General features: G+C 38.0%; 2 protein-coding genes across 3 annotated transcripts in view; one reads left to right on the top strand and one right to left on the bottom strand.

The window, feature by feature from the left end:
- Positions 1–14,961, top strand: part of LOC113516678 (leucine-rich repeat neuronal protein 1-like) — a 374,371-nt gene that overhangs the window by 57,386 nt on the left and 302,024 nt on the right. The window lies entirely within an intron of this gene.
- LOC128202383 (uncharacterized) lies at positions 3,260–9,467 on the bottom strand. The gene is made up of 2 exons (XM_052902562.1): positions 9,407–9,467; positions 3,260–8,583 (listed from the first exon to the last, which is right to left on the bottom strand). The coding sequence occupies exons 1-2, from the start codon at positions 9,465–9,467 to the stop codon at positions 3,260–3,262; spliced, it is 5,385 nt and encodes a 1,794-aa protein (XP_052758522.1).

Here is a 14,961-nt window from a genome sequence, read left to right as displayed (position 1 = left end):
TAAGGGACAGCGAGGGATGCGCAGTAGTGTCCTTCTTAAAACATCTCTAAAGCCTGACTGCGGTTGCCAATCCTGTCAAGCGTGGCAACTATTGGCAAAAACTCCCAAAGGGAAGGTTTATGTTTAGCAATGGATAGTTAAAGGCTGATATGATGATCTACAATGTTGCCGTGTGGTTCCGGCATAGAATGGACCAAATGACTAAGAGAACTTAATGGCCATAATAGAACTTAATATAATAATAAACAAAGAATGGGCAGTAGCATCCCTTTTAAAACAGCAGAAAATTCTAACTGCGGTTGCCAATCCCTCTGCCAAGCGTGGCAACTACGAGCAGTGTTTTGATTTGAAATGTGGAATATGGTAATGAAACTACACGGTACAGAAGCATAAAGCCTTAGACCTTAGGAACGGCAACGCATGAAAAGTAGCATGGTTGATACAGTATACTCTGTTATGTCCTTGGCACTTACTGCTCATGTTTATAGGTGACGGTTACCACTTTCCATCCATCAGGTGAGCCCTCAGCTTGTTAGCCATTCTAAATTGCATAAAAAAATGAGATTGAAAACAAAGTTAAAACATAGTCGTACAATGTTCGGTGAGCTTTCACTTAGGTACACTCTGTATAATATTTTTATAACATTTCCACGAAAAAGTTTATTGTTTTTTTTTTCTCTAACAAATTAAGCCACGCAATGTCTTCAATGTTCAAATATAACCTGCCAACATTAAATATGCCCGCGCCACGGAGTGGAGTGTGGGTGTGTATATGAAACTGAAACGTATGAAACATTCAGTCAAATCAACTTTTACACGCGACGAAAGGCAATATGACAATGTTTAAAACAGTTATTACTAAAACTGTTATTAAGTTTAGTTTCGTTATTTTTAATGTGTTATTAGTGTATTCTTCGTAGAATTTAAGATGAAAACAGTTTGCTTCAAATAGTTAATGTAAAAATTGTTATTAAGCATCGTTTCGTCCCCTTCTTTCTACCTTTCGTTTTATTCTACCTTTCTTCCCAATCTGTTGTCGGTTCTTCAAGCTATGTGACCAGCCCATTGCCACTTCAGCTTGCTTATCCTTCAGGCTATGTCGGTTACTTTTGTTTATTATGAAGTTTAACAATTGTTAATTTAGCACTGCACGTACTAGGTTAATGTGTCCTCCCCTCCACTATTTTTATCTTAATCCCCTATATTTGTATGAAATATATAAGATCATTTTTATTTTTTAATTTTATCAGTTCCAAGCCAATTACAAGCCAGTTGTTTTATATATTTCCACTAGCCTCGTTGTCTCAATACACTAGCAACACCAATCAATATCTTAACGTTATTATTGTTTAAATAAATAAGTTTATTACGTGAATTATCCTAAAATTTACATCCAATCTCGTTCCCTCAAAAACTTGAGCCACCGTTGCCGACAATCTGTGCACGAGTTAACCCCACTTAATATCAAGTTGGGAGCCATCAGTCATTCATCTCCATCCATCATCCAGGGGAAATTATGCCAAGATTAATAAGGACGACGTTAAAGAGGCCCCCTGTCGCGACACCTCTGTTTGTGTTTAGAGTCCATGGTGGTCAGATATGGGTATATGGATTATGGTGTTTTACATTTGTGAACTCCTTTGATACTGAAACATTTTGTAACGACCACATAGTTTTGTGTTTATTAGCTTTATCCTGCGGCTTCGTTCTTGTTAGCGAGTTATGTCAGTGAACCCGAATAAAAGACTCGTATAGTAACTATAGTAAAATGGATTTTTTTTTTATTTTTTAATAAGATTCTGTTCTATGAAAAGAGGCTGACTACGATTGTGACAAAACAAAGTTCTTTTAATTTCAAAACTGAACCAGCAAATCTATTTTGATAAAATTTCCATGAAACCAATCTGTAAATATGTCCTTCCATATAAAGAAGAATTTTCCAAATAAATTTTTATTCTGACGAAGTTAAAAGAATTGAATTGTTTTTCTTTTTGAAGTTGGTTAAAAAACCGTTTTGGATAAAGCAGTGGTGGATCACTAACAATATTTATCCAAATTTTAAATCAATTTTACCGCATTAAATTCGGTTCGTAATTGAATAAGATAGACAAACATTTTTAAATTTAATAGTGACCGTTTATCTATCAAATCAGCCCACTGTCTCTATGCTTGCTTGCCACCTTCGTGGTATATATATATATATATATATATATATATATATATATATATATATATATATATATATATATATATATATATATATATATAAGTACAAAGTTATCATATTGTAAGAAAATATTAAACTTCAGTAGTACAAACAAAATTAAGTCCAAACCGTACGAGAAAAAAAAATCTCCAAATTTGCACACACTAATTGCTGGATTTGCGTTAAACTTCGAACAAATCCAACGCGGGCGATAGTCAACTTTCACAATTCAACTTTGTTATTAAACTCTGCAACTTATTCTATAACGTGACGCTGAAGAAATTTGACACTTATCGCTTTCAAAATAGGAGTTACACTCTTCCAGTTCCAGCAAAAACTGGTCGCGCAAAATGCTTATTTTGATAACTCATTATTGGTACACTCCTAATTGAGCAGTTCATTTGGTACTGCGATCGGCTGTACCGAAATGCTCTGTAGGCAAAACAGGCACTTATCCAGGGCCTTTAATTTGGAGGGGCCCCTTTACGAGTATAAACAATTTAACATTGTAATATGTAGGTACATAATTTTTTTTTAAAGTAGCGAAGCTGGGTTTTGATATTAATGTGATTAAGTTTAAATTACAAAAAGTGTAATCTAAGTTACATTATGTTAATTTATTTTGATACTTAAGTTAATTTAACTGTATAACTATCAGAATATTTACTACAGTAAAATAAAGTGCACAATTACCAAATTATAATCATTATCATCATCCTCAAATCAGTTGTTAACTGTCCACTGTTGAACATAGACCTCTCCATAAGGGAAGTGTGGGCGACAAAGGAAACCAGGAATGGAAATTGGAAATATGTATATAATAGTCAAAGGAACTTAGAAGACTAGCGGCCGTGAAGGCAAGCCAAAAGGAAAACAATAGATATGCGTGTCAATTTCGAATTTGGTAAATAATAATATAGCTATAAATAATATATGTGGCCTGTACTCCACATATTGCCCACCCCGTTAGGCTCGGTACTAACAAACGTTCGTGGAGAACAGGCATACACGCATAACAGACAAATATCAAAAAATATTAAATCAAAAAACTATTTACACAGTGCTCAGCTTGATAAGTTTACGCGAGGGACGTCTAAGAACTCCTCCAGTTGTGGCTACGTCCACCACACGCACTATTCCATCATGACCAGGAAACACTCTAGTTATACGGCCTTTAGGCCAAAGTCCCCGTGGCATATTCGCGTCAGCAATCAAGACTATGTCATCTACTGACAAATTGGAATATCGTAGCTGAGAGTTCTGGCTTCTGCGTGGTGTCAAACTGGGCACATATTCTTTGAGCCATCTAGACCAAAAGTGATCTGCTAATCTTAGGGTTTTACGCCAGTGCGATCTTCCTAATAAATCTCCATCGTTCAAAGACACGGGTCCAGGCAATCCAGAGGAGCGACCAAGGAGAAAATGGTTTGGAGTAAGTGCAGGTTCATCATCAGCTGCAACTGGAACATGGGTTAATGGCCGTGAATTTATAACGTGTTCTACCTCGGCCAAAAGAGTGACGAGAATTTCTTCCTTAAATGATTTGCTCTTGACCGTAGCTGTCAACGCTCTCTTGACCGATTGAACCAGCCTCTCCCAACATCCGCCCATGAAAGGCGACTGCGGTGGGATAAAATTCCATTCTATGTCGCGCGATACCGCATACTCTGCCACTTCTGTATGATTCATAGTTCTCCACATAGATCTTATTTCACGACTGGCACCGACAAATGCTTTGGCGTTATCAGAAAAAATCTTCTTTGGTACTCCACGCCGTGCCATAAAACGTCTAAGTGCCATTATAGCAGCATCCGCACTCAAATTGCCAACAACCTCTAAATGAACTGCTCTGATGGAAAGACAGGTAAAGAGCGCAATGTAGCGTTTTTCGTGTCTCCTTCCAATGGTAATGTCAACTGGTCCAAAGTAGTCAAGTCCGGTGTTTAAAAATGGGTGCTGATGGTGTTCTAATCTGCAAACCGGCAAATCTCCCTCAGGTGAAATGGAAGATGAAGCCTTTCTCAGACGACATGCTTGACATCTAGCAGCGATTGAACGAACAGTAGGACGTAAGTGAAAAATCCAAAACCTTTGTCTCAACTCATTCACAACGGTCTCGTTATATCCGTGACAAGCCCAAACGTGATAGTAATGAATAAGTAAGTGGATGATGTGGTGACGACCATCTAAAATCGGAGGATACTTGACATCATTACAGAGATCAGGCGTAGCAGATACTCTCCCATCTAGACGAAGAAGGCCATCTGAAGTCTGCTTAATGGAAAGTTTTGCAATTTTACTGAATTTAGGTAGTGGTTCCCTACGTTGTAAGGCCGCAATCTCAGCAGAAAATGTCTCCGCTTGACATTGTCGCAATAAATGAAGCTCCGCAGACTTCATGTCTTTACAGAGAAGCGGACGTAGCCCACCCCTATTACGAAAACGATCATTATTATTTACAGATCTTAATCTACTTTCCTTAAGTAAGCGTAAAAACTGATGAGCTCTAGCCGTGGCTCGTAAGAGCCGCAGCCAGCTACTAAAGTTTTTAGAATTTGGAACAACATTAAAATGAAGCCGAAAATCTACCAAAGAAGTTTGATGACACTTGAGGTTCTGACCAATAACGGGGACCGGCCCTTCGGGCTCTACTGGCCATTCATCTACAGGTGACATCAAAAAGGACGGTCCGTTCAACCATCTATTGAGTTCAACCACACTCTTAGAACTCACGCGAGTGGCGTCATCTGCTACATTCAGATCGGACGGTACCCAACGCCATTCGCGCGGTAAGGTTGATTCTGAAATCTCTCCGACCCGATTCGCGACAAATGCTTTATAGTTACGCGCATCACTACGAATCCACGACAAAGCTACGCGCGAATCACACCAAAAATAACGGAGATTGATTTTTTGTCTCTGCTCCCGAGTGATTGTTTCTGCAAGGCGTACCCCTAGCAAAGCTGCCTGAAGTTCCAACCTAGCTATAGCTGTTGGTTCAAGAGAACTGACTCGCGATTTACTCATAACAAACGCGACTTTTACTGAACCATCACAATATGTAAGTCGCCAGTAAGCAACGCATGCATAAGCTTGATCACTGGCGTCTGAAAACACGTGCAACTCGCGACTAACTGGGCCGATAAAATTTGAATAACACCGTGGAATTGATAGTAACTTTAACATTTCAAAACCACGATACCACTCTAACCACTTGACACATTCACTCTGGGGCAATTGGTCATCCCAACCAGTAACTAATCGCCATGTTCGTTGGAATAAAATCTTGCCCTGTATGATAAATGGACATAAAAAACCTAATGGATCAAAAATTCTCATTAAATTCTTTAAAACTTGGCGTTTAGTGTAGTAATGATTATGAGGCTGTTGAACATTGACATTAAAACTTATCGAATCATTTACAGGGTTCCAAAACAAGCCTAAAACACGGGTAGTTGCTTTGTTTATGTCAAGGTTCACACTAGTTTCACCATCTTTACGCAACACACTTGGAACTAAACGCAAAGCTTCCGGTTTGTTTGATATCCAAGCACGCATTTCGAAACCGCATCTACTGTGAATATCTACTATATCCCCAGCGAGACGAGCAGCGACCTCAATATCATCTACACTACCAATAAAATCATCCATGTAGTGATCCTCAATAATAGCTTTCGCCGCCTCAGGAAATTGCTTTTCGAAATCCCTAGCATTCTTATTTTTTACATAAATAGCAGTGAAAGGAGACGACGCGGCACCAAAAATAAGAGATGACATCCTAAACTCGCGGATTGGGCCATCTGGTCCATCGGGTTGCCACAGGTAGCGTTGACAGTCGCGATCCGCTTCACGAATTTTAATTTGTGGAAACATTTCTTTAATATCTCCTGACAACGCCACCTGCCCTTCCCTAAATCTAATGAGAATACCTACTAAAGATTGAAGTAAGTCTGGGCCTGGCAATAATAATGAATTCAAACTGACACCGTTGGATTTGGCAGAAGCATCGTGAACGATCCTCAGCTTCCCGGGCTTATTGGGATTTGTCACACCGAAATGAGGCAAATACCAACGCTTACAGCCTGAAACAGCATCATCAGAATCGTTACATTCCTCAGCGTATCCTTTTTTGACATAAGCTTCAATGTTTTCTTTATACAATAACTGATAATTAGGGTCCCGCTTGAATCGTTTATTTAAACCATTCAATCTTGACAAAGCATGATTATAACTATTCGGCATAATTGGTGAATCATAACGCCATGGTAAACCTACCTCAAAACGACCATTCGGAAGACGCTGTATAGTCTTGTCTAGAATTTGAATCGCTCTTGTCTCAGAAGCGGTATAAGGTTCACGTAGTTTTAAACCTATTGCGTCTAATCTATAATAATCTCGAATCAACGTATCAAGATAATTTTCCGTTTCAGAAAACACACAATGATTAATGAACTGAATCGGTTTAGTAATCTTTGAAGCTAATCCATACAACACCCACCCGAGGGCCGTACGAGTGGCCACAGGTTGGGAACGAGTACCTACGCGATTCTCTTTGGCAATTAATAAATGCCAGTCACTCAAGCCTATAAGAAGCTTTGGAGTCGCATTAGAGTATGAAAGAACGTCAATAAGATCACACAAATGTTCTAAAGGTAACAACTCATTAGCAGAAACCGATTGAGACGCTAATGTTAAATCAGGTACAGCTCGGGCTCCCTTAATAGTATGAACCTCAGAGCAATGCTTACCCTTAATATTAAAATCTACTAAACTAGTGGTGACACTACGAGTACCAACAACAGTTGTGATGTTCATGTTTTGTTGAGGTCCACTAAGACCTAACTGTTTCGCTAAGTCGGCATCAATTATTGAAACGGAAGAACCATCGTCTAAAAGTGCAAAAGTTTCGATATCGGCAGTTGGACCAGATAATATAACAGGTAAAATTTTTAAAAGTATCCGATCTCTTTGCACTTCTTTATTTGAAAATGATACCGCATTGCTAGTACTCGTACTCGGAACTAATTTATTATCAGAAGAAGAATTTATATTTTCGTTTTGACAAGTGACAGTGTCAATATTTGTATTATGTAAATTTGAAATATTTGAACTATTTTCTGAATGTAAAAATTTATGATGGTTTTGTTTACAAATATCACATTGTCGAGCTTTACAAAATCTCCAACTATGCTTACCTCTCTTTAAACACCTCTGACAAAGTTTTTCTTGTTTCACCCAAGTGATACGTTTGTCAACTGCAAGAGCTAAGAATTTGAAACAGGTCTTTATACTATGTGGACCAGAACAAAATGCACAGGATATAGGCGATTTTATTTGAAGTGGCACAGATGCATTGGCAGTATGCACTGTATGTCTTGAAGGCGCGAAGCGATATGCAGCCTGCGCACAATCGTTGCGCGGCGCCGCAAACGTGGCCGCTGCCCTCGTCCTCTCTGTATGAGATGGGACATTCACCGCCTCATATGGCAGCCCAAAACGTGCTTGTTTGTTGGCCTCCTGTAATAAAAATTCAGCAAGCAACTCGAGCTGTGGTTGACCGGGTGTGTGGTGTGCCTGAGCGAAGTCACACCATTTGTCATATAATAAAGGTGTTAATTTAGAAATAACGTTGTGTAATAATTCAGGTGAATAAATGTATTCTCTATGACCTAATAAATTTATTATATTTACACTGCTTTTTATTTTTGTAGCTAAAGTGAAAATATCATTAGGCTGTCTACCCAACTTAGGTAGGGCTCGAACTGCGGATATCTCCGACAAAATAATTTGCTCAGGTCGAGCAAAACGTAGTTCAAGAGCTTGCAGTACATCCTCTGGACATGAAGAGGTAAGTAATAACACCGAGACTGCCTCTCGAGCATTACCACGTAACGCATTGCGTAGCCTAGACATATTTTCGTGAGGTGTAAAATAGGATTTGCTATCGTCGTAACTCTTTTTGAACAATAACCACTCATGAACGTTACCACTGAAGGTGGGAAGGTCATCAAAAGAAGGTCTAGCAGCTTTATTAGCCAAGGTGAAAATAGCATCTGCCAAACGACCTAGTTCACTCACCTGCATTGTTGGTCCCGGTGGAAATACGTGACGCGTATCGTCGTTACGATGCTCACTAACCGGACTCCTCGAAAAGCATCCTTGACCGCACTCCGAGCCAGGTAACTGCTGTGCTCCTGACAGCCTACCCCTCGACGGCGATACAAGCGCTGCATTATTCAATGAGCCAACCTCTTGCTGATGATAGAACGATTCCGACGGGTCAAAATCTGGATCGGGCGGTAACGGAACTGATAGCGCTTCCCGCACCGACTCCGCGGAATGTCGTGACCGAACATTTTCACCATTTATAACACTACCTAGATGAAACTGTTAACCTTCGGCCTGGGTTTCCCTCATCGCCGCCTTCGATCTTGTGATCATAATTTTGAGAAAAATAATAAATTTGATAAATGAGGAAACTGGTGCTGAATACAAACCGAGAAGGACCAAAATATGTGGGCGACAAAGGAAACCAGGAATGGAAATTGGAAATATGTATATAATAGTCAAAGGAACTTAGAAGACTAGCGGCCGTGAAGGCAAGCCAAAAGGAAAACAATAGATATGCGTGTCAATTTCGAATTTGGTAAATAATAATATAGCTATAAATAATATATGTGGCCTGTACTCCACAGGAAGTTTTGCTGGTAGTTGCTACGCTTTGCAGGCGAATTGGCTATCACAATTAGGCTTTTGCTGTTGTTCTGAGAAGGACGCTGCTGCCCATCTCTTGACCATTTGGTCGCGTTTTAATATACCTATGCGAAAAGACGGAGTAGCTCGTTCTAAATCAGGACCACACGGCAACTATTATAATATTTGTTGGAAAAAAATCTATTTTCCTTTCGCCAACTTCCGCAGTTTTGGGCACATTGTTTTGCGTAAATGAGGTCCCGGTTTCGATTCCTAGTGCCAATTTAGAGAACAAACTTTTCTAAATAGAAATATATTGTTCCTTGTTCTTTATTACACAGAAAATCCTAGTTAATGGACCAGGGGATTAGTGTAACTGTGAAGCACATATAAACTTTCATACTATTCCATTCTTTTTCCTCTCTATTCCACGCCCTTTCATGTATTCACTTCTCAAGACTAGTCAGTCATTCATATGTAATCAATTTAACTTGTATTGCCCCTGACCCTGAGTCCCTGACAGGACATAATCCGGCACTGATTGGCGGGGCCTGAATTCGGCGCGCATGCCAATTGTTTATGTTTGCGCAAGATATTTTAGCGTTTGTACAGCTGATTGCCTGCGATGAAGCCGCACGCATCCCAAATGGGAACACTGCTTTATTTGGCTCTTCATAACAATTTGTTCGCGATACACGTACATTTTAATAGCGGCGTCCATCTTAATACATCACCAAACTACCGGCAAAACCCCCTTACGGATGAAGTCTCAGCAATAGACGCTTAACCACTGATAATAACTTCTATAATTTTCATACTTCATTCAATACTTCATACATTCAGCGTTCTTTACTTAATATTGTATAAAAATGTACATGACAATGAAATTACAGGATACGGAAGTATATAACACCATAGTTTCCAGGAATACCAAAGCATGAGGGTACCATACCATCATCACAGGCTATTCTCTGATATTGATAGTACATGTCACGGTCAGCATTTTTCATCAGTTGGGCCGTCAGCTTGTTTACTATTTTAAGTATCATGGAAAAAAAATCCACACTAAATAAGAAACTAATAAATTCGGTATGAACCATCCAAAATCGCATACAATAACTGCAACCTTGTATTTTATTTTCTGTAATATTAACAACTATTTTTTTATGCAACTTAGAATAACAGACAAGCTGACGGCCCACCTGATAGAAAGTGGCAACCGTCGCCTATAGACATGAGCAGTACCGTGGACATAACAGAGTATACTGTTTCGCCCATCATTCCTGAGGACTCGGGTGCTGTTCTTCTGTACTCTGTAAATTTACTGCCATATCCCACCCTTCAAACCGAAACACAGCCATGCAAACACAACTGCTTCACGGTAGAAACATGAATGGCACAGAGGTGCCCAACCAAACGACTTTTGTACGTCTCCCTCTAATAAAATAACAACTATAATTATATTATGTATTAAATTAATTTATAAAATGTCCTATGTGTTAAAGATATAATCAGATATGTTTACATATATATTTTGTGAACGATAAACGTAGTGTTTATCGTTTCCGACAATTGTTTCGACTTCGTTCGGAAGTCTTCTTGAGGATTTTATTATTAGTAGAATACGAGCAAATATATTTGCTATTTAACAAAATGGAATATTTATTAAACACAAAATCATAAATCATAATACCCTCAAAGACTTACAAGTAATGCCCAAAACAAATACCGTCTCCGTTGTCGTACTTGGCGCGGATCGCGTAATTTTGTCAAACAAGCCTCTGTCTCATTTTGATGTATTCCTTCGCGATGCGAATAATAAATTTGTACGTTTGGCGGATGAATGTTTTAACATCGCACCTGTTGGCTTATTTGTTACTCTCTGCTAAGACAACTCATTTACAGTTGTACCATAAATCTTAAATACATACACAACAATTTTAAAACTTGCCAATTCAGGAGTGTATATCGCCATCGACAGGGAGTTCATCCTCGTGTCCTACAGCCTCAATGGTCGCGTACTGCGCGGTTTCAGAGATGTTTTTTCCCATGAACACTTACGTTGTGGAATGAGCTCCCTGCCGAGGTTTTCCCAAGAGACTACAGCATGGGGTTCTTCAAAAGGGGGGTAAAGAGGTTTCTTTAGAGTCAGCAACGCACGCGTAATACCTCTGGTATTGCAGATGTTCATAGGCTACGGTAATCACTTACCATCAGGTGGGGCGTATGCTTGTTTGCCACCTCAGTGATATAAAAAAAGTAAAAGGATTTACAAAGGTATTCTGCGTTTTTGTTGTATTTTGTATAGAGAGGGACTGGCTGAAAACCAGCGCTATGTAGCCGTTCATATTGCGCTGGGACACTCACAGCATCAGCTGAGCCGGTTCCTTTTGCTTAGTATGGGACACTTTTTGTATATGTATTTTCTATAGTATAGAAAACATTTATTGCCAGTAAACACACAGTCACACTGTGTGTTTACTGGCAATAAATGTTTTCTATTCTATTCTATTTAAATTTGAAAAAGATTTGATATGAAAGTTTAAACTTAGTCTTTAGAAATGGCAATGCATGAAGGGTATAATGGGCGAAACAATATATTCTGTTATGTCCATGGTACTGTTCATGTCTATAGGCGACGGTTACCACTTACCATAAGGCAGCCGTCAGCTCGTTTGCTATCTAATTTGCATAAAAAAATATTTAATATTTACTTTTTAAATTTCATATTAAAGTTTGTTTTGTTAATTAAAATTGTTAGTTGATTTTGCCTATGACTTCTTCCGCGTAGATTTTGGAAGGAAACTTATGCGTTTATGCAATATATGCAAATCGTATGACTGCCTATTTTTATTTATAAAATAACACATTAACATGAAAAGGTTTTGCTGGAAGAAATCTCTTATTAGAGATAAGCTCGCCTTTGTACATTATGTTTATAATGAATTGTAATTACCAGTATGTTTTGTGTACAATAAAGAATAAAGAATAAAGAAACTACTACCTGCTTCCAAAATCCATATTGTACTCAATACACAAGTTTTTAAAGTATAAAACCGTGAAAATCGCAATCAATTCGGTGCAGCAATTTTTGCGTTAAAAGCAGAACAAATATATGGACGGACAGAGAGGCAAAAGTAAAAAAAAAAATATTGTTCTGGCTTGTACTATTCTTATTGAGATTCCTCTTATTAATATCAGTATTATATGTAATTGTACAATAAAGCTTATACAAACAAACAAACCCTTGTATCCATTTTACTTAAATAACTCCTATACTTTTTTTATACTATTATCAAACAAGTATACGGCCCGTCCGATGATAAACGGAGTCACCGTAGCCTATGGACGCCTGTAACCAGTGATGTCACGCGCGCGTTGTCGACCCTTAAGAAGTGTTTATACGCCGCTTTTTGACGAGCCCCATGCTGTATTCAGATATCGTTTAGTTAAAATTTTATTTTATATAAATAAGTCTACACTATTACCAGCGACTGATGTATATCAATTCTTTTTCTTTTTTAATATTATATTAAAGTTATTAAAGCGCTCAGCTTCACAATAACCTTGAAATAAAGCCACGGGCATCGCAACAGCCGCACGTAATCTCGCAAAATAATTTGGAAATATGTTCATTTTGATGGAAAAATTACGTACAATATCTGATTTTTATATTGAATTTTTTGTACACCCAATCATGTATTTCGAAACGAGCTTGAAAAAAGAATACGATAAAAATTTAATAAAGGGAAAAATGTAGAAAAGAAAATAAAATAGTAATATTTAGGATTATGTTTCGCAATAAAAAAAAAAACAAACATATACAGTTAATTTGAAAACTAATCTACGGAACCAATTTTGATAAAATTTCTGAGACCAATCTGTAAGTAATAACCTTTCAAATAAAAAAAGAATTCTCCAAATCGGTTTATAACTGACTGACTTATGAGGCGTATTGAGGTTGATTATGGCAGTCTATATGCAAAGCCTATGTTCAGCGGTGAACAAATAACAGCTGATATGGTGATGATGATGATGATGACAATGAAACAACTTTTCCAATGTACGTACATAATTAAAAAAAAAAACATTAAAAACACTTACTAACAATACATTAGTATGTAATTATCGAAGTTTAATTCAGTTCACTTGAAAAGGTTCATACAGCAATGTATTAAGAAACTCTCATTAAAGATAAGCTCGCCTTTGTAAATTATGTTTAAAACTAAATCTTTCTTAATATTATGTTTGTGTACAATTTTTTTTTTATACAACTTAGAATGGCAAACAAGCTGACGGCCCACCTGATGGAAAGTGGTAACCGTCGCCTATAGACATTAGCAGTACCATGGACATAACACAGTATACTGTTTCGCCCATATTACCCCACGTGCATTGCCATTCCTGAGGATTCAGTTGTTATTCTTCTGTACTCTGTAAATTCACACCATATCCTACCATTTAAACCGAAACACAGCCATGTAAACACAACTGCTTCACGGTTGACACACTAATAGAACAGAGGTATATATAGGTACCAAGCAAACAACTTTTGTACAAAGTCTACCTCTTGTATACAATACAGTATAAATAAGTTTTATATAACGTACAATGTTTTAAATTGTAAATTTTATGTTGATAATGACAAATTTTTTAAAGTACCGAATTTTTAATCACTCCGTTCCGTGCTATGTAAAATTTTACGACTAATAAATAAAGTAAACACTGAAAATGTTTACACCAATAATTGCAATGCGATTATTCAATTTGACGTTTCGCAATCAGCGGGCACAAACGAGCAAACAGCCGTATACAAACATACCCGAATCGATTAACTGAACGATTCCGAAAACTCGGCCCGAATCGTTACTCGTGAATTCATTTCATTCAGCACTGTATGATGTGGATAGAATTAAATGTACGCCATCGAGCGCTCGATTTTAGTTGATCGCTCCCCTGTGTGTTGTATTGTTGTGGATTACTCTGCTTGATATATTGTTTTTCCTGTATATATGATAGATTTTCAATATTCACTTGATAACTTAGAAATCTGGGGGAAAGGGATTGTTAGCAATGGAATTTGACAGCCCTATTGCTACTAGGGCATATTCCCTATTAGGTCAATCTCCACTTGTTTCCTTCTGGAAACCATCGTAAACAATTCTTGTTGAATACGTCACGATGGGCTAACTAACGTGCTTCATCCTCACATATCATCCTCAGCCGGTGTACCCCGATAGCGCGGGTGGGGTTACTATTTCATTATCACCCATTAAAAAAAGACTAGAAATCTTTCTAATATTAAATGTATAAACGTATATAGATTGTGGAACTTCTGGTAGTAATAATGGCAGCCAATCTTCGAGTGTTGGCAGTCACACACATACTAATAGAGTGCTCTGAAGAATTGTTCGGATTGATACCTGCTGCAGATTTTCACCATCGTACAACCAGCCATAAACTAAAATTTCATCCCAACCATCTGGACGAGTGGCGGTCCTCCACCATGCGTTTTTCAAGGCACTTTCTCCCACGCACAACCATTCTTTGGAATCAACTTCCAGCAGCAGTATTTCCAAACCGATACGACAACATAACCTTCAAGAAAAGAGCATAGTCCTTTTTAAAAGGCCGGCAGCACACCTGCGATGCCGTAGGTGTTGTGGGTGACCATGGGCGGCGGTAGTCACTTACCATCAGGTGAACCGCATGCTCGTTTGCCCCCTGTGTTGTAAAAAAAATATAAATAATAGTAACGGAATTAAACAAAATAACTCTAATCAACCAACCAGTGATATGGACTTCCGCAAAATAACACCTAATTCAGTTAAATATTCACATTGGTAATGTTATCATAGTATTTATACAGAACTAAAGTTACTAAACTCCTAGAATATTTAATATGCCCGTACAAATAACCACAGCCATAAAACTTCTAAAACAGAGTAAAACATAGTGCCTGTATATACATATTCCCTGAACCCTACAATGTCGTAGTAAGCCCAATACTATTAATGCAACAAAAGTAGTCAACTTGTATCATCGCTAATAAGTACGGCCGC

The sequence above is a fragment of the Galleria mellonella genome, unplaced genomic scaffold, assembly GCF_026898425.1.
Source record: "Galleria mellonella isolate WM207_F2 unplaced genomic scaffold, CSIRO_AGI_GalMel_v1 utg93, whole genome shotgun sequence".
NCBI classification, from domain to species: Eukaryota; Metazoa; Arthropoda; class Insecta; order Lepidoptera; family Pyralidae; genus Galleria; species Galleria mellonella.
This window is presented reverse-complemented; position numbering and strand designations above follow the sequence as displayed.